Genomic DNA, 20,039 nt, shown 5'->3' with positions numbered 1-20,039 from the left:
TAAAAGATTTTACTGAGTTACAGTTCAGATATGGAAATCAGTCAATTGAGATAAATTCATTAGGCCATAATCTATGGATTTCACATGACTGGGAATACAGATATGAATCTGTTGGTAACAGATACCTTACAAAGAAATGGTAGGGGCGTGGATCAGAAAACCACTCAGTGTGACCACCTCATGCAGCGTGACATCTCCTTCACATAGAGTTGATCAGGCTGTTGATTGAGGCCTGTGAAATGTTGTCCCACTCCTCTTCAATGGCTGTCCAAAGTTGCTGGATATTAGCAGAACACGCCATCGTACACGTCGATCCAGAGCATCCCCAACATGCTCAATGTGTGACATGCCTGGTGAGTATGCGGGCCATGGAAGAACTGGGTAATTTTCAGATTCCAGGAATTGTGTACAGATCATTGCGACATGGGGATGTGCAATATCATGGTAAAACATGAGGTGATGATGGCTGATAAATGGAACGACAACGGGCCTCAGGATCTCAACACGGTATCTCTGTACATTCAAATTTAGATCGATAAAATCCAATTGTGTTTGTTGACTGTAGCTGCCCATACCATAACCCCACCACCACCATCGGGCACTCTGTTCACAGCGTTGACATCAGAAAACTGCTCGCCCACACGACGCCATACACGTGGTCTGCAGTTGTGATGCCGGTTGGATGTACTGCCAAATTATCTAAAACCATGTTGGAGGCAGCTTATGGTAGAGAAATTAACATTCAATTGTCTGGCACCAGCTCTCATACTAACTGCACACTCCCTCAAAACTTGAGACATCTGTGGCATTGTGGTGTGTCCCCAGCACAAGGTGCACCTGTGTAATGATCATGCTGTTTAATCAGCTTCTTGATATGCCACACCTGTCAGGTGGATAGATTATCTTGGCAAAGTAGAATTGCTCGCTAACAGGTAAATAAACACATTTGTGCAGAACATTTGAGAAATATGTAACATTTCTGGGATTTTTACATGTCGCGTTTATATTTTTGTTCCGTGTAGATGCCCTTTCAGGTCTGGAGAGGAGCTGTTCAAAACATTGAGCCTGTTTATGTGAAGAGAAGTAGATCGTACAGAGTAGGGGTATGCAACCCTGTTCTCTTTCAGGCACCACACCTGACCATCTGAGCTGATTGATCAGTTCAGTGATTGCCTAAATTCAACACACCTGGTCTTCCAGGTCAGTTAAATCAAAAACATGAGGTGCTTGTGACCCTCCAGGACCAGGGTTGTCTAACTGTTCTAAAGGGTGATGCTTTGTCATTACTGTATCTGTACTGCGTGATCACTGTTTCCCTCCTCTACGGCTGCTCAGATAAAAATAAAAACACCCCTCCCAACCCAAGACATAATCGTCCCTCATCCCTCTCAATAACATCCTCCTGGCCAATCTCCATGGGCAGAGAAAGCCCCCCCCCCTCTCGCCAGATTACAGTGCTGGCTGCCTGGGATTAGGGCTTAAATGACACCAGGATGAATAGACGCCGTTATAATTTTTCCTCATATGCATTTGCAGCTGCTGCATAAGAGCCTAAGCAGCAAAACAACTACACAAAGAGCCATCTCTCCCCTGTAGCACCTTGCCTTTGTCCTAGAATCCTCACCAGACAAAATGAAATATGGCTTTAGTTATTTTTTGCAACCATAAAATTATTACCCCGAAATATGTATAGAAAAAGATAGGAAAGAGAATATTCGTAACTATTTCCTAGGATAATGTGAGCATTTCGTCGTGCTCTAGATATTTTACACTCCCTGAATACAATATCTATAAAAACCGAACGAGTAAGCACGAAATCCAACATTTAGTTCAAAATAAATTAACTACTGAAAATATCAGACATCACTTCATACAAAAACAATTTATTAGACATTGTCCAGGTCCAAGTACCAACAGACCTGAATAAACAAACAAAAAATGCTACAAACTTCCAAGAACAAAGATAACTCAATCTACACAAAGTTCATTCTTAAAAATACATGACCATAAAACTGAAAAAAGATACAAGATGTAAGGGGGTTCTCATCATTTGTGATATAACAGACTGGAAAGACCTTGAATGAGGAAGTGTGTGAGCGTGAGAGAGATGCTGTGTGTGTGTATGCGTGTGTGATATTCTACCTGAGGGGGGGTAACAGTAACGCAGCAGTCACGTGGGCAGCGAATGAGAGAGGGGTACTAGAGGTAGCAGAGGGGTGCGTAGAGCAGAGGTAGCTAGCAGAGAGCAAGAGCAGTTCTAGAGAGGTAGCAGACAGACAAAGAAGGGGAGGAGGCAGAGGTAGCAGAAAGGTGTAGAGGGGTGTTGAAATGAATGGAGATGGATGAAGAGAGGTAGCGCTAGGTAGCAGTAGCAGCTACATTATCAGCACCAGAAAAGCTAGAAGCCCACTCCACCACTGAGGAAGAGCACATGGTTTTTAACTACAACTATATCACCATACCTAGCTCACTAAAAGGATGGATGAAGGTCAGTGGGATATTCGGCCTGTGTGTGAACAGCCCCCAGGGTACTAGAGCAGGGTTCAGCGAAGTGTGTGAGTAGTAGTTCTATGCCTGGCTGGTGGGGGCTATGGGTGATGAGGGGGGGGCAGAGTAGCTCAGCAGACAGTCATCAAACACCCGTCTCTGCTGAACGCACATTCTGCTCTACTGACACGCCAACAACAAACAACTGAACACACACTTTGGACTACAGTGTTTAAGTTTCAGAAGAGCAAAGTGGAGAGGTAGATTCTCAGTAAGAAGAGTGTGTGTGAGGGGAGGGTTACTGGTCCCCTCTGTGTGTGTCGAAGGAAACCCTCATGATATCATTCATTACAGTACACAACACACATCCCTAAATGATCAACTAGCTCCCCTGGTGTTGTGTTGGGGGGGAAGACGCGAGGGAGGGGGGAAGACGCGAGGGAGAGGGAGGAGGACGCGAGGGAGAGGGAGGAGGACGCGAGGGAGAGGGAGGAGGACGCGAGGGAGAGGGAGGAGGACGCGAGGGAGAGGGAGGAGGACGCGAGGGAGAGGGAGGAGGACGCGAGGGAGAGGGAGGAGGACGCAAGGGAGAGGGAGGAGGACGCGAGGGAGAGGGAGGAAGACGCGAGGGAGGGGGAGGAAGACGCGAGGGAGGGGGAGGAAGAGAGGGGGAGTTGGTGTTGCGCTGAAGGAAAGGAAGAGACTAGTGTCATTCGAAAAGGTGAGAGGAAGAGGGAAAAGTGGGAGTTCTCCGATTTTCTCCCAAAATATTAGCTTCATATTCTTTTAAATAGAGAACAAACACAATATATTATTTTAAATGACTGGGAGGAGCCCATCTGATCTGCCCCACACCAGACTGACTGAGGAGAAAACAGTGTTCTTACTAGGAGGGCCAGAGTCACAACCCCCTTGACGCTGTGCCCTGAGAGGGAGGTGTGTGTGTGTGTGTGTGTAAGCCAGGAAGAGTTTTTGGAGTTGAGAAAACACCCAGCCAGTAGCAAGGCCATCAATGAGCTGAGGTTTTACAAGAGGTGTGTGTGTGTGTTGGTGTGTGTTTGGGGTCAGGGATCTTAGTTGTCAGCAACTCGTGCTGGGGCTGCCGCTTGAGGTCCCACAGACGCTGGGGGCATACCATCAGGCTGTACAGGCGAGGGGCCAGGGTCTGAGGACAGAGAACACACTGGTTTGAGAATGGGACACACCAACACACACTTTCCGGCTGAGTAGGATCTGGAAGGCGGATACGGATAGTGTACTCACACATGCCGTTGGGGGCTCCAGGGTGGCGGGGACCCATCATGGGAGGCATGCTGCCAGCGGGGGGGCCACCAGGCATCATGCGCCCTGGCATGGGCTGACCGGGCCCTCCCATTGGTCCTAAACAGAAGGAGAGGCTTGGTGAGATTCTTGGCCTATCACAGAATCAGTGTGCTGGAACATGTTTTTGAAAACAGGCCAATGTTTCCTAGCTGATATTTGGTGTTATTCCCTTGCCTTGGATATAGTTCCAGGACTGTTGGGGTCTTTGTGTGCTTCTTTGCTGAGAGTCTTTGTGCTCCAGTGTGTGTGTCCTTACCTGTCTGTTGCGGGTGGTGGGGACCCATGGGGTGGAACCCGGGGCCGGGGGGGCCGTGTCCAGAGTGCATGGCGGGAGGGGGTCCGTGGTGGGGGGGGCCGTGGTGCATGCCTGGCCCTGGGGGGCCATGGTGGGGTGCGGGGCCCTGGGCCGCTGCACTGGCCTGCTGCTGCTCCATCTGCTGGCGGGCCTTCATCTCAGCATACTTCAGCTGCTCCATGTGGAAGGCCTGGCGCTCCGTCAGCAGCTGCTGCCTCTGCAACTCCAACTGGAGGGGGTGTCATAATTTTATACTATTAATCATGATTAGCATTCTCAAAAGCCCATTGTCCACAAGGACATAAGGTTGACTCAACTGACTCAACTCCAGCCACTTTAACAATGGGAATTGATGGGAAATGTAAAATATATATCACTAGCCACTAAACAATGCTACCTAATATAATGTTTACATACCCTACATTATTCATCTCATATGTATACGTATATACTGTACTCTATATCATCTACTGCATCTTTATGTAATACATGTATCACTAGCCACTTTAAACTATGCCACTTTGTTTACATACTCATCTCATATGTATATACTGTACTCAATACCATCTACTGTATCTTGCCTATGCCGCTCTGTACCATCACTCATTCATATATCTTTATGTACATATTCTTTATCCCCTCACACTGTGTACAAGACAGTAGTTTTGGAATTGTTAGCTAGATTACTTGTTGGTTATTACTGCATTGTCGGAACTAGAAGCACAAGCATTTCGCTACACTCGCATTAACATCTGCTAACCATGTGTATGCGACAAATAAAATTTGATTTGATTTTGACCATTACTCATAGTATCACTTTGAAAAGATAATCATGTCAATAAAGCTAATTTAACTGAACACAGAGCGAGAGAGCGATACATCAAGTCAACAGTGGTATATGACCAGGGTGATACAGAAACAGCTTCATTTCATGGATTGATAAATCAAAGAACGAAGTATAAGCTATAAAGACAAGCTGATCCGAATAGCTGACATTATGACAAAGGGGAGAGAGGAAAAGCGATGGAATGAGACTGGGGAGGAAGAGAGGGGGCAGTGAAACAGGACCACTCGAAGCAGGAAGGAGAGAGGGAGCAATGGCTGGAAATGTCGATAAAGGGATTGATTGCATGCAATAAACCACTAACACTCTCTCTGACACGGAATCAACGGGGGAATTCCATTACCAGAAACACAGCGATGGAGAGAGGTGGAGAAAGAAATGGAAGGAGGTGAGGGAGAGGAAGTCTATTCCCTGTGTGTGCCCTGGTAAGTACATTTGTAGTGGTGGAAAAGTGTGGAGTAGTAAGACAGTGAGGAGTGCCCTTATTTAGTGTGTGTGTGTTTAAGACAGAGACAGTGTGTGTATGAGAGTGTGTGTGTGTAACCCAGTGTTTACAGCCTGTGGTAACGGTAGGAGGGAGGCAGCCTGGGTGCTGTTCCAGAGGGTTATGTAACGGCTGGCTGGCTTTTTCATGCACTATTTATCAGGCTGTTCAACTGGGCTGCGGTCCACAGCAGCTCCACGCTTTACAGTTTTACACAAACACTTTCCACTGTCTACCCAGCAGTTAGTTGACCATCTTATTTTACTGCTCTTAAACCATGTGTAACCAAATGGACAAAGCAACGATGCCTGATCCCCCCCCCCCCCCCCCAGTGCTTTCCCTTCACGGGCTTGCATGCTTTTTACTCGACTATCCTCTGTGCACTCTGCAACTACCCCTCATAATTACCACCTATTATTAATGCAAACGTTTAATATTGACACTTTTCACTTCCTCTGCTCATGTTGTAGATATAGGCCCACTCCCAAAACCAGCTCGCTGTCCTTCCAAGTTATCCATCTGCCGTTGGCTCTCCCTCACACACATCTCTGAAATACCTGGATGGATGACAACTGACACGGATATAGCCTAGATACCACTACAATCAAGATGCATATCCAATCCTTTCACATCCCAAAGGGGTCTGAAACTACAAGCGACTTCAACCCGCATGCAGTCTCCCACTGAACTACATTTCCCACAATCCACCTCGGCGACGCTACTTACAGCCTCTTTCTCTCGGTCCATGATGGTTTCCAGCTCCTCAAAGTGTCTGAGCTTGATCTCCAGCTTCTTCATTTGAGTCTCCACCAGCAGAGCCACCAGAGATTTGATCTTCCTCTCCTCCACCGCCGCCAGGTGCTACAGGGAAAAACACAGAGGAAAGAGATAACAGAAATCGAAATATAAAGCTTCGCCAAACTAGACTGGCCAGGTAGCGTAAGAGTAGCTAGCGCAAGCACTTTTGAGCCGTGGGCAAAACTGACACACCAATCAATGAGATGCTACACCAGCAGCGCAAGCATAGCATGAGTGAACGGAGCTGGAGCTGCTGAAGCATCTGTTAAGGCCTCAGGTCTATTTCAAGCATTTCGTTGACTTTTCCCAACTGACAAGTCGGCTCTCGCTTTTTATTTCTGCCTCCGTTTGCTACTTCTGGTTTCAAACACCAAAAACAGCACATACCGAAAGCTAGCGCTATGCTTGCGGTGTAGTTTCAGGGTTTGATATACAAAGTGCTATCCCCTTGGACCTCTGGAAGAAGCTCACCTTGGCCTTGGTGGCAGCTGAGGCGAGGGCAGCAGCGGCAGCAGTGGCAATGTTACCCTCCCCTCCGTCCGGCTCTAGCTTCTTCCTCTCCTCTTCCTCCTCTTCCATCGTTCCCTGCTCCTCCTTCTCCTTGTCCTCCTCCGAGATCTCCATGGCCTCCTCCTTGTCTTTGTCTGAAAACATTGCATAAACATCATTCAAGTCAATGCTGGACTTCTACGATCCTCCCCCAAAAATGGATGATTCAATCGAAGCGGAATAGAATAGCCATCTACTCTACCTGCTGTAGCCTTGCCCTCTCCTCCCTCACTCTCCCCCTCCTCCCGCTCCGACGGCTCGGCCATCTCGCTCTTCACCTTCTCTCCCTCAGCCAGCTTCTCAGCAGACTCACTGGGCTTCTCTGCCTCGTCCTTAGACTCAGCCTGAGACAACAGAGACAGATAAGACTGTGGCGTTACAGCTGATTATATTTGCAGAGCCTACGGAAAGTATTCAGACCCCTTCACTTTCTCCACATTGTGATATGTTACAAACATCCTCAGCAATCTACACACAATACCCCATTATGACGAAGCAAAAACAGGTTTATAGAAATGTTATAAAAAATATAACACAGAAATAGCTTATTTACATAAGTATTCAGACCCTTTGCTATGTGACTCGAAATTGAGCTCCGGTGCATCCTGTTTCCATTGACCATCCTTCAGATGTTCCTACAACTTGGGAGTCCACCTGCAGTAAATTAAATTGATTGAACAAGATTTGGAAAGGCACACACCTGTCTATATAAAAAGGTCCCACAGTTGACAGTGCATGTCAGAGAAAAAACCAAGCAATGAGGTCGAAGGAATTGTCCGTAGAGCTCCGAGACAGGATTTTGTCGAGGTACCAAAAAAATGCTGCAGCATTGAAGGTCCCCAAGGTCACAGTGGCCTCCATCGTTCTTAAATGGAAGAAGTTTGGAACCACCAAGTCTCTTCCTAGAGCTGGACGCCTGGCCAAACTGAGCAATCGGGGGAGAAGGGCCTTGGTCAGGGAGGTGACCAAGAACCAGATGGTCACTGACAGAGCTCTAGCATTCCAGAAGGACAACCATTTTGGCAGCACTCCACCAAATCATCCCGCTTGGAGTTTGACAAAAGGCAACTAAAGACTCTCAGACCATGAGAAACAAGATTCTCTGGTCTGATGAAACCAAGATTGAACTCTTTGGCCTGAATGCCAAGCATCACGTCTGGAGGAAACCTGGCATCATCCCTACGGTGAAGCATGGTGGTGGTAGCGTCATGCTGTGGGGATGGTTTTCAGCGGCAAGGCGAGGGAGACTAGTCAGGATCGAGGCAAAGATGAACGGTGCAGGGTACAGAGAGATCCTTGGTGAAATCCTGCTCTAGAGTGCTCAGGAGCTCAGACTGGGGTGAAGAATCACCTTCCAACAGGACAATGACCCTAAGCACACCGCCAAGACAACACAGGAGTGGCTTCGGCACAAGTCTCTGAACATCCTTGAGGGGCCCAGCCAGAGCCCAGACTTGAACCCGATCAAACATCTCTGGAGAGACCTGAAAATAGCTGTGCAGCGAAGCTCCCCATCCAACCTGACAGCGCTTGAGAGGATCTGCAGGAACTCCCCAAATACAGGTGTACCAAGCTTGTAGCGACATACCCAAGAAGACTGAAGGCTGTAATCACTGCCAAAGGTGCTTTAAAGTATTGAGTAAAGGGTCTGAATACTTATGTAAATGTGCTAATTTATCATATATTTTTTTAATACATTTGGAAAAATTCTAAAAACTTGTTTTTGCTTTGTCATTATGGGTGTGTGTGGATAAGGGGGGGGCGGGGCAATTTAATCAATTATAAGGCTGTAACGTAACAAAACGGGGAAAAGGTCAAGCGTTCTGAATACACTGTATATGCAGGTCAGAACTGAGAAACACCCAACTGAAGATTATAGCTAGACAGGTCCTTGAGAGCAAAGGAGAAAATATACAAAACCCAACAAGGGTCAAAAGCTAATGCTCTGCATTTCAAAAAACCTGCAGTAAAGCCATCGGGACAAGAACCGGCGTGCATCGGCGATGGCTAGTGAAGGTTAATGAAGATTTCAACCTCTACAGTGGTCAACCACGCATGGCTAACTCCTGCTAACGTTATCTGTGGCGTTACATTTGCCCCGTGGCCATCCTAAACACAGAGAAATAGGATGGATGGAGAGAATAGAGTAAGCGAAAGACGGAGAGTAGTAAATGGAGGGGCAGACTGTACGACTGCCAGCTTTAAAAATAAAGTTAAAAACGGTTTGATGTCTTCTGTGCACATATGAATGTCCCCTACGACGTAACTGCAATGAGATGTTGTTCTTCTTTGTTACATTATCTCGCTGTCATACTGTGTTCAACCGTGTTCGATCTTGCCTTGCCATCTTGTTTCAAGAGGATCACAATGTAAATAAGTCCCAGACTTTGTGTTATCCTCCACGATTTAACAATGGAAATAAGTCCCAGACTTTGTGTGTTATCCTCCACGATTTAACAATGGAAATAAGTCCCAGACTTTATTGTATGTTATCCTCCACGATTTAACTCATGTGCATGTATGGCTTTTTCAAGTTTTATGTGTGCTGTTTTGTTTTAAATGGTTGAATTAATAAACTAAAGACCTCTCACCCCTGGGCCGTCTCACCTTGTCAGGCTGCTGGGAGTCGGAGTCTGTGTCCATCTTCTCTGTTTCTGCTGGCTCTACAGTGACAGACAGAGACAGAGAGACAGAGCGAGAGACAGAGAGAGAGAGAGAGAGAGAGAGAGAGGGGGGGGGGCTTTGAGAAGAGGGCTAGACAAAGAACAAGACGTCTCTCAGAGAAAATGATCACAAACAGATGACGCATCCTAAGTTGAACCTCACCATGATTAAGACATTACTGTGGTTAGGAATGACAGTATGTGTGTGTGCGAGCGAGCGCATGTGCAAATGTGGGAGAAAGTGAGCGAGTCGATGCCGAGTGAGAGTGCTTGAATGTGTGTGTTTTAAAAAAAAAAAACATGTCCGCATGTGCATTTGGACGCATTTTTTACTATGCGAGTATTGACCTGTATGAGAGATGGTAGACTGCTTTGGGGAGGGTATTGAATGCATTTAGGCCATTTATTGGTTGTTGATGCGTGTATGTGTTACATGCATTTATTCATGTGTAATTGCTGATTGAGCGATTGCTGTGTGTGTACCAGGCATTGAGGCCGTGGCATAGTGTGTTGACCCAGTTTCAACCCCTTCCCCCACGCCCCATCTGCTGTTCTAATCCACTGGTTACCACGACAGCCGGACACAGACATAACACACTCTGAAGAAACCTGAAACATCTACGTCGCCCCCCACTGGCCATCCTGATTTCAACTGGCACCTCAAAATGTATTGGTGAGAATGGCTTTACCCACGCGAGCACACACACGCACAGGAGGTAAGGTCTAGGTGACCTGCGAACAGCTGGCTACGAGCAGCCTCGTCCTAACCTGTTAGCTGTGGTCTGTCTGTGTCTTGGCCATTTGCTGCCCTCCACTGGTAACACTCAGTACTCCGTCTAAATGTGGGGGGATGTATATGGGTGGGTATTTTGTGTGAGTGAGTATTGCATGCATCAGTATGTTGGATGTATGTGATGAGAGAATGCTTTTGTGTGTTTATATGAAGGCCTGTGTGTTTACACGATTCTATAGGTATTGCTATTCGATACTGTGACTTTATTGAGATTCGCTGTTCCAAACAAATTGCTCACCAGAGGTCTTCTGCAGAGAGACAAGAGAGCCATGAAAAAGAATCTTGATCAGTCATTGAAATAAACTTGATTGATATCAAATTGGCTCCTTATTTAAAAAGATGGAGAACGAGCTATGAAGGAAAAATACTGGAGTTTTGGTGCAGGTACAACCAACTAGCGCAAAAATAATATACTGATATTGACAAAACGGTACGAAAAACGATATCCCAATAGATTACTATTGTTCTCCCCCCCGATCAATGTTGTATACCGTGTGATCGTTTTTATGTTTGTGTACGCACAATACTATTTTTTATCTTTGCAAATGTGCGACTGTGTGACTGTGTATCTGAATGCATGTGTTCTGCTCCGAGTGTGTGTGTTACCGGTCTTCTCGGGCTCCTCGGGGGCGGTTCCTGCGATGCCGCTGCTCTCCAGGCCATAGGCGGGGTCTACCTTGCCCGTGCTGCGGGCCGCCTCCTGCACCTTCTTCACATGGGCCTCCACCAGCTCTGCTGGCACCTCCTCACGCACACGGCTAAACTCCTCTGGAGAGAGAGGGAGACACTGTAGTTAGCTACACACACACAGCGATATTACACGCACAACCATGTCATTACGACACACTACATGCAAAGTGATATTACATACAAATTAAAAACATTTTATATTGTGAATAAACCCATTGTGATAAAACACCCTTGCAAATGACCCACGTACCCAGTCCCCGCAACACGTACCCAGTCCCCGCAACACGTACCCAGTCCCCGCAACACGTACCCAGTCCCCGCAACACGTACCCAGTCCCCGCAACACGTACCCAGTCCCCGCAACACGTACCCAGTCCCCGCAACACGCACCCAGTCCCCGCAACACGCACCCAGTCCCCGCAACACGCACCCAGTCCCCGCAACACGCACCCAGTCCCCGCAACACGCACCCAGTCCCCGCAACACGCACCCAGTCCCCGCAACACGCACCCAGTCCCCGCAACACGCACCCAGTCCCCGCAACACGCACCCAGTCCCCGCAACACGCACCCAGTCCCCGCAACACGCACCCAGTCCCCGCAACCAGTCCCCGCAACACGTACCCAGTCCCCGCAACACGTACCCAGTCCCCACAACACGTACCCAGGGCTGCCTTGGCGGCGGCGGAGGCCACACGGGGGTCCACCACGGAGGCCAGGAAGGCCACGGTGCTCATGACAGGGTTGCCTGACTGGCTGAAGGGTACGGGCTGGTAGGCCAGGGGGCCCAGGGACGACTCAGAGTTCTCCAGGTAGGGGTCCTCGATGGGCAGACGCAGGAAGTGCAGGATACACTCGTCCTGGGTGCGCGAGCCCACGTGCTCCGACACCTTGTTCCAGTCGTCCTTGTACATCTCCAGAGCCTGGTAGGGAGGTGATAGAGGAATGAGAAGGGTTCTGATAGGCTGGTAAGTTTTAGATTGTGTGTGTGATTGGTCAGCTGGTCTGTTGTGACTGATGTACCTCCAATAGGAGCAGAGTCTCCTGCTCGGTCCACTCCCGCCCACCGCTGGTTCCTTTACTCTTGGGGTTCTTCTTGGAGTAGAGGTCATTACGCAGGCCAAAGTTCTGCATGTCAGAGGGCTTGTCTTTGCCCTTCTCTGGGAAGTTGAGCATCTGCTGGCCAGAGGGGATCTAGAAGAATGGACGGAGAGACAGGGGGAGGTTGAAAGGAATCACACTGTGGTCAGAGGATGCAGTGAATACTTTCACAACATTTATGACCGATTAAATAATCAAACTCAACGGTTACAGACACACAACGCCTGTATGTGTATATAATTCGCTATCGGCACTAACTTGCTTGAGTTTAAAGACCCTTCCCCTAGCCCCTACTCCCTCAGTATCCAACGACCTGAAAGAACTGGATAGATGAAAGAAATATGACCATAGCTCCATGTAGTTGTCTATCTAACCTGTGGGGGGCGGTGGTGCATTGGCGTCAGGCCAGAGGGGGTGTCAGCCAGCACGTTGAAGTGGGGGGTGGGCGGGGGGCCCATGGGGAGGGGGCGGCTCTCAGCATCCACCTGGTAGTTCACCAGCCCCCACTGCTCCAGGAACGCATGGACCCTAGTAGAAAGAAAAAACGAACTGGAACAGTAAGGGACAACCTAAACGTGTCCTATAAAAAAACAACACATATTACAAAGTGTCTTGCATACGGTGCGCCCTGATGAACAATGTCCTAACTTTTGCCCTAGGGAATCCATTTCACGGTAACCCCTTGACCCTTCACCTCATGACGGCACACACGTCTCCCGTCAGGTTCCTGCGGCAGGAGGTGGAGGTCAGGTACTCCTGGGGGTTGAGCCGGTACGTGTCGATCATGAAGTTACGGTAGGCCAGGTATCTGACGGGGACAAACACATTTTACAAAAAAACACAGAAGGGTCTGAACAAATAAGGACGTCATGTGTTAGACAGCAATGGATGTGTGTTTGTACAATGAAAGATTCTTAGTGAAAGCGTGCGTCTGCAGTTCTTTAATGGGTTGAGTGAGTTGATGTGTTGGGCAGTATTCTCCACCGACTCACATTTCTGGGGACTTGGACTTGTTCTTGCCATTGAAGAACTCTGGCAGTGCACGCCTCTCAATCTCGTGGATACTGAAAGAGAAGGGGGGCGGGGGGGGGTAAACTCAAAACACAAACATAAAATACAGCCCAACACCCCCATGCTACACCCCCCACACACTAAGAACAGTGGGGCCATCCTCACCAGTTGTAGTCGAACCAGGCGGCGTAGCTGGGAATGATGATGTGGTGGGTCTGCTCGGTCACATTGTCCTCGCTGGAGTCGATGAGGCGGTTGACCTCGGCCTTGCCCTGCTCCTCCTCCTCCTGCAGGGGGAGACAGTCACACGGATTGGATCAGATCAACATAGGCAAGAAAGGAGAGCAGAATTTTGGCTCGTGCTTGCTTGGTCAGTTTCTATTATATATGAACGGAGGATAAAATATTAGAAAAGCAGGATTTCCAGATTAAATCAGGAATAATCCCACACCAAATGGCGAAAAACTGGATCTGAATGAGTTAGCGCTGCACTGGAAAATGCTCGTAATCTAACGCATGCCTCAAACCACTCGTAGAACAGCTAAGTGCATTGTTAGCTGCTTTTTTGCCCTCCCGCGTCACTTGATACACAGTAGACCTCCACTAAACATAGAATCACATGGTTTATCAGTAAGTGACTGCTGATAACATCAGAACAAAGTTGACTACAAATACAAAAGTTGCCAATATCTTTGCTAATTGTAGGCTACTGTCTAATTTGTCTCAATATATTTCATGATGTGTAGCCTATTGTAGGTGGTAATAGGCCGTAGGTGGTAATAGGAGCTGATCAGTCATCAGTATTGTGAAATAATTATAATTTTAAGAAAATATTTGAATGGAGAAAGCTTGAGACCAGCACTCTCTTTCGATCCTATCAGTATGGACATGTTCCAACGTTCTCTCAGCGTGGTGTTTTTGGAAATGCATGTTACGCCTTCGGCAGTTGTAGGAAATATGCATGGTTAAAAACAGCCGTAGGCCTAAGTTCCATCGCTATCGGGAAACCGGGCCCAAATCTACAAATGGGTAGACATTGCCTCTAAAACAGAAACCAGGTGAGATTTTTTCCATCTCCCTTCTGGATTTGCTAAGAAGTGGGGGTTAGGATAATCTGACCGTGGATCTATCAATGACAACTATAGTTGTGGGTGAATAGGGAAAGGTTTACGATGAAGATGGAGAAGAGACAGCATTGAGAGGCAATCATTAAAGGTTTTTCAGGAAAAGCTGGTGTTACCTTGCCTCCAGAGACCACAGAGTCATCCTCCAGATCATCTAGAAGACCGAGAGGGCATTAGGACGTCACTCTATCCATTGCTTGACACAATACATCTCGGTGATTGACTGTTTAGTACTGGGACAGGCAGATACTTAAAAACACTGAAATAGTTCTACACATACACACTCACCCAAATCAGCCACTGCCCCTCCCTTCACTGGGGTGTTCTCGCTGTCTTTCTTAGAGTTCACTGAGGACAGAGAAGGGGAAAAAAGGCTGAAGAATAGCCAGAGTATAGTAGGGGTGAAATGCACTGACAGAGGCTATTGGCTCTCTTTTCTCTTGTAAGCTCTCTTTTCAAAAGCAACCACGGAAATAGATACAGAGGGGGAGGGGTTTGCAGAAGTGGGACATTGCAGATGGGACTGGGTCAAAAAGGCAATTTTTAGTTAAGTGCGTTTGGCTTAGAGCACGTTCAGCTGGAATAGCACTCCATTCAATGCACCACTGAAGAAAGTCCCCCCAGGCAATTCCATGCCATCTTGGCAAGGACAGAGCGCACAGTTAGAAAATAACTCATTCAGAGGAAAAAACTGCAGTTACTACAGAGATGAATAAACTGCAAGTCAACATGGTGACAAGCATAAGATTGATGCATTGAGAGAAAGAAACATGACCATGAGAGAGAGAATGGGAGACTTACAACATGTGATTTAGAGTGACTGAGCCAATGAAGGAGAAGAGAGGAGGGGACCACGAGGAGGAGGAGAGGTAGGGGTGAGAAAGAAGACAGAGTGAAGGATCAAGAGCGAGGAGAGCAGATGTGGGAGGGGGAGACAATGAGAGGGACGAGTTGGACAATCAACTGACCGTTCTTGGGCAAAGTGACCTCCTCCATGCTGGGAACAGGCGAGGGGTCCTCCATGTCCTTGGTCAGGTCCTCTTCCTCCTCCTCGTCCTCGCCACGGTGGCCACGACGCTTCCAGTGAGACCCAGGGTTCCTGGGGACAGGAGAAGAGGTCATGGGTCGGTGGAGTTTTCCCAAGACACAGATCCATGGTCAGTTTAATGTTTTTCTCCCTAATGACTAAGGTTAGGATTTGGGAAGGTTAAGCTGGTCATAGATCTGTGGCTATAGGGGGACTCACCCCTTCTTGCCACCCTTCTTGCGGGACTCGGCTGGGGTGGTCGGGGGAGATGGCGAGCGCCTCCTCTTCTTCCCGGCGGCGTTGGCCTTGCGCTCCTTGCGATCGGGTGTACGGGAAGACTGATCAGAACCACGAGGGATGGCCAGATGAGAGAGAGAGAGAATGAGAGGATGGAACAGTCTCACACAGAGGGGAGCGGGGGAGGAGGATAAGAGGGAGGATGTGGTGGTGAGGAGAGGAAGGAAGAGTTTGAAAGGACGGGTGACACGACACAGACAAACAAGACAACAATCCACAGAGTGCAGCAACTCACTTAAACACACACTTCCTAAGAATCCATAACACACACCCCAGAGTTTGGCCTACCTCCTCCTCCTTTGGGAAGATCCTCTGGCGGAAGCTCACAGTCTTCTTGTTCTCGTCCACCTCATAGTCTTCCTCATTCATCCACTCGTTGAAGGCATCGGTGTCCAGGACCCACTTGGCATGCACCTGGGAGAGGAGGAGAGGGAGAGAGCAGTCAATCCACTACTCAAGGGATACTTTTCAGTACTTTTCAGGCTGGTAGCGGAGGTTGATTTGGCCTATATAAAACATTAACATGACTGGATGCTCCATCCTCACCTTCCAGGGCTTCTCAGAGGTGGGTGGGTCCTCCACATCCCCCTCCACGTCACTGGTGGACACCCAGGTGTCATAACTGACCACACAGAGAAAAGGGGTTAAAGGTCAGTAACAGGTCACAGTGGGTGGACGTGTAAGAGGGCAGAGTGGACCAGCAAAGCTGTAGTCTAACAGTGCCAGTCTCTCACCTGTCTGGGTACATGCCCCAGTGCACCAGCACCTGCTTGTCCTTACGCATGACCGGACGCAGCCACTCCTCTGCAAGACACACACACACTTTTTTATCAGCGTATACACACACATACTCGAGTAATACAGACTACTGTATTAATAATAGTATATTACTGTATACACACATTTAACTTTCTTTGAAATGTGATATGAGAGTAGAGTAAGCCTCTGTAAGGTGACCACAAGGAATTAGATTCAAAGAATACAGCACAATCCAGACTACACCAGAATTTAGTATATAAAAAATATTTGATAAAATATTTTATATAAATATATATATATATTTTTTTACATTTCATCAATTTAGCAGACGCTCTACCAACTGAGCCTCATGGAACAAAGTATATGATATATACATTGCAAGGGGGAGCTTTATTTCCTTTCTCAGCAGAGCACATCACTTACCATCCTCCTGCTGGGTTAGAGAGGGATAGATATGATGGGTGGCCTTAGACTTGTCCTCAGTGATGGAGCCCTAAAGGAAAGGAAGGAGAGTAGCTTTATGATGCCATTTGAATTTCTGGTGAGTGGTGAAACAATTGGTTGGTAGGATTTGGGTGGGCGTGTCTTACCTGGTGTCTTTTGATGATGTCCTTCAGCTTATTGGCCTGCTTCTGCTCCATGTCAGGCACCAGGAACACGGTTGGTCGAGTCAGGCAGTTATTCTGAACCAGGGTCTTCTCTACATTCAAGAACATCTCCACATTCCTGTCCATCCTGGAGGGGTTCTGCAGGTCAAACCTACGCCTGCACAGATAGGAGGGATAGAACATTGTTGTTGTTAGGTACAGTCTCAACTCCACAGGGCATCTTTTTCCCCCTCCCTCTATTGGAGCAACCACTACCTTCTACGGTGATTCCATAGGAGAAAGAACATTTCAACTATCCTTTCTACAAATCATATCGGTGATTAGTCCAAGGTGGGAATGATGCATTTTTTTTAAAAGTATTCAAATCAAGACCCTACTCACCAGCCCTGCTCGCTCTTGAACTTGTAGGTTGAGCCCAGGATATGACACAGAGCACCCCCTGCCTTGAAGTCCAGGAAGCTCTTGGTCTGATGAGGCAATACAGAAGAAAAGGCGAGGGACATTCACGCAAGCTAGCTCAGATAAATAAAGACATGGCAAACTACTGTGACACAAAATGTGCAGAAGTGATTGGGAAGCCCTAAAACACTCTACAGCCCACTCTTCCCTTGCCCCAAAAATATCACTGTGTGTGTAGGTCCCGTCCCTGTCCCGACCTGGTCAGGTGTAAAGATGTGTGTGGAGGAGATACTCACAGGTAACTTGGTGAGGGCAGGGTTGTTGACCCTCCGTCCGAAAGCATCTTCCTGGAACTGAAGCAGCTGCACCACCAGCCCTGCCAGGGACTTATTGGAGGGAGAGTCTGCCTGTACATACTGAGACACCACAAGGCCACTGTGTTAGTCAGGGCGGCACACTCATGTGTGACAAAGGAGGGATTGAATATTGTGAGACCACAGAAGTGTTAGGCTACATTGGTCAGACAAACACATGGCCAATGCAGGCACACATAAGATCTCATGAGTAGATAGCTCATACTATAAGAGCAAAACAGCAGCCTTAAGGTAAATGTGGGGAGATATGACATCACTTTTTCTTTCAGTGAGGCCCCTTCCCTGGTCACTGAAAAGAGTGGCTCCCTAGTTTCAAGAAAATAAATACAGTAGAAAATAGTTTACAGTAGTTAGCTACTTCTTTTCAACCGTTTTGGGAAATCCACATCCATGCTGAGATGTTTTGCTGCAGTCAGCAAAGGCAGCCATTGCTTGGTTGTGTGTGGAACATTTTGTCTCCAGTGCAAAGTAGTTCAGTACGAGGTTATTGAGGTTTCCCATCAAGACGATTCAGCTAATTACTTAGACATAAATGTAAGTCATCAATGGACCAATCGACCTGTCTGCTATTCTCTGGTCAATCACAATGTTATCAAACGTTACTGTAGCTAACTAATGTTGTTAATTACATCAAGTACCGTGCCTTGCCAGCATTGTGCCGAAAATCTCCCCCTGCCAGAATTCTCCCCCCTTAGCGTTCATTGCGGAGACTTGGTTGCTAGTTGAGATTTCTGCACTTCACTCATCTTAGTAGCATGAAGCATTTTTGTCTGCAGTTTTCGGTTTTGCTATTTGCTTCAAGTATATGAAGCGGTTCTAGCTTGTATGGCGCCCTGAGCGAACCCCCCCTTCAGCGGCCGACCGCCCCCCATGCCGCCCGTACCTACATCCGCTACTGATTTGTATTAGTCTATAAATAAATCTCGTTGCCAAAATTCGTCACCCCTCCCATGTCTTTGACTAGTATTTTTGAAAGTGTAAGGATAATAATTCAGCTATAGTTGCTCAGAAATAATCTATTGCTTGCCAACATTTTACTCCCTCTATGTTTAATATAACACACATACATACATTACGGTTGCCTATCCTTACGAAGTGTGTTATATAGAAAGTATTTGACTCTAGCCACAAAATTAAGGAAATTAGAAGGGGGAGATGTTCGGTACAACACCTGTTCACCGCAACAATGTTTACATCAATGATACCGTTTCAAGACATGTTAACTAACTAGTTATCTTACCTTCTTAAACTAGTTTTCGTTACGTTAGATAGCCAGCTACGCTCAGATAGAGTCAGATGAAAACAGGAGTAATTATGTTAGCTACCTTGCTACCCTAGATTGGTAGGTTACACAAACAGACAACTCTTCAGCTAGTGTTGGCCGTGCAACAAATCAAACGGCCGGTACGATAGCTATTCAGTTAGCAGCTAATGTTAGCTAGCCTAACTATCGCTTGACATGTAATGTTTATGTTGTTGGGTAATGTTGTGATGGATATCTTTAGATGCATGAAGCTAGCTATCTAGTAATATCTAGTTTGCCACAAGTACTTAATAGGAGCGATATATTGAGATATCTAGATAGCACTTCCATTGTGTTAGAGACGCGTGCCTTAACGTTGGAAATCAATGGAGGTTAAAACCACCGCTCGCTAACCTTTTTGTAGTGTTTCCCGATCCATTGGCGCACCGAATCGATCTGAGAGACCGTTTCTACGCTCTCCCAGTATTTCGACGAAGGACCTCCATCTTTCTTACGGCCCACCGCAGTACCAACGCCCACAGGGCCGGCTGCAGGTCCCCCTGAACCCGTTCCACCCGCTGCAGTTGCCGCTGTCGCCATTGTTTCTTGTCCTGTCCGCTGCTATTTCGCTTCTCAACCGCGTCACTCACCAAGCGAGTTTTCGGGGAGGGGGGGGGGGTGCGCATGCGCATATTAGTAAATAACGTAAAGTTATTTAATCTCGCGATAAAGAGGGTTCATATGGGTGATCTGCTTTTCATAGACAAGTATTCTTAGCGTGGCCGTTAATATATAAACATCATTTTTCCCGCATTGGTATTCTATTTGGAACAATAAGGATATTTTGTATAGAAACAAGTCTTTATTTTTTAAGAACTGGTTTCATAATCATATCCTGCTGGTGAGTCAACTTTTTAATGCAGAAAGTATGTTACTCAATTATGATGCATTTTTATCTCGTTACAATATCCATGTTACATCTAGAGAGGTCGCCATAGTCTTTGATGCTATTCCATCTGGAACTCTCATGTTGTTTAGAGGTGTAGACCAGACCTCACCTTCTTGACCTACCCTTGCTTAATCCAGTTGACTCTCCAATAGGAAAACATTTTTTCTCCTTGCTCCCTCAGAACAAAAGATCTATACGTGCTTTATTTCAAATGGATATTGC

The 20,039-nt window shown here is 47.2% G+C and overlaps 1 protein-coding gene across 2 annotated transcripts; it reads right to left on the bottom strand.

Moving 5' to 3' along the window:
• Nucleotides 1-1,867: 1,867 nt before the first annotated feature.
• Nucleotides 1,868-19,537, bottom strand: smarcc1a (SWI/SNF related, matrix associated, actin dependent regulator of chromatin, subfamily c, member 1a). Of its 2 annotated transcripts, none has more exons than XM_036972422.2 (26): nt 19,283-19,537; nt 17,548-17,667; nt 17,234-17,319; nt 16,835-17,009; nt 16,668-16,737; nt 16,220-16,289; nt 16,032-16,107; nt 15,774-15,899; nt 15,408-15,526; nt 15,130-15,260; nt 14,450-14,509; nt 14,278-14,315; nt 13,203-13,324; nt 13,019-13,090; nt 12,721-12,834; nt 12,401-12,554; nt 11,949-12,119; nt 11,590-11,848; nt 10,843-11,004; nt 9,388-9,443; nt 6,983-7,124; nt 6,703-6,875; nt 6,160-6,294; nt 4,067-4,334; nt 3,751-3,867; nt 1,868-3,652 (listed from the first exon to the last, which is right to left on the bottom strand). In XM_036972422.2, exons 1-26 carry the CDS (start codon nt 19,466-19,468, stop codon nt 3,561-3,563), a joined length of 3,294 nt encoding a protein of 1,097 aa, XP_036828317.1. In that variant the 5' UTR covers nt 19,469-19,537; the 3' UTR covers nt 1,868-3,560. The 2 variants fall into 2 exon arrangements, with proteins under 2 accessions (XP_036828317.1, XP_036828318.1); XM_036972423.2 differs by having other exon boundaries at nt 15,408-15,502.
• Nucleotides 19,538-20,039: the final 502 nt, after the last annotated feature.

This window comes from Oncorhynchus mykiss, chromosome 3 (assembly GCF_057628025.1).
Source record: "Oncorhynchus mykiss isolate SJ-2025 chromosome 3, ASM5762802v1, whole genome shotgun sequence".
NCBI lineage: Eukaryota > Metazoa > Chordata > Actinopteri > Salmoniformes > Salmonidae > Oncorhynchus > Oncorhynchus mykiss.
This window is presented reverse-complemented; position numbering and strand designations above follow the sequence as displayed.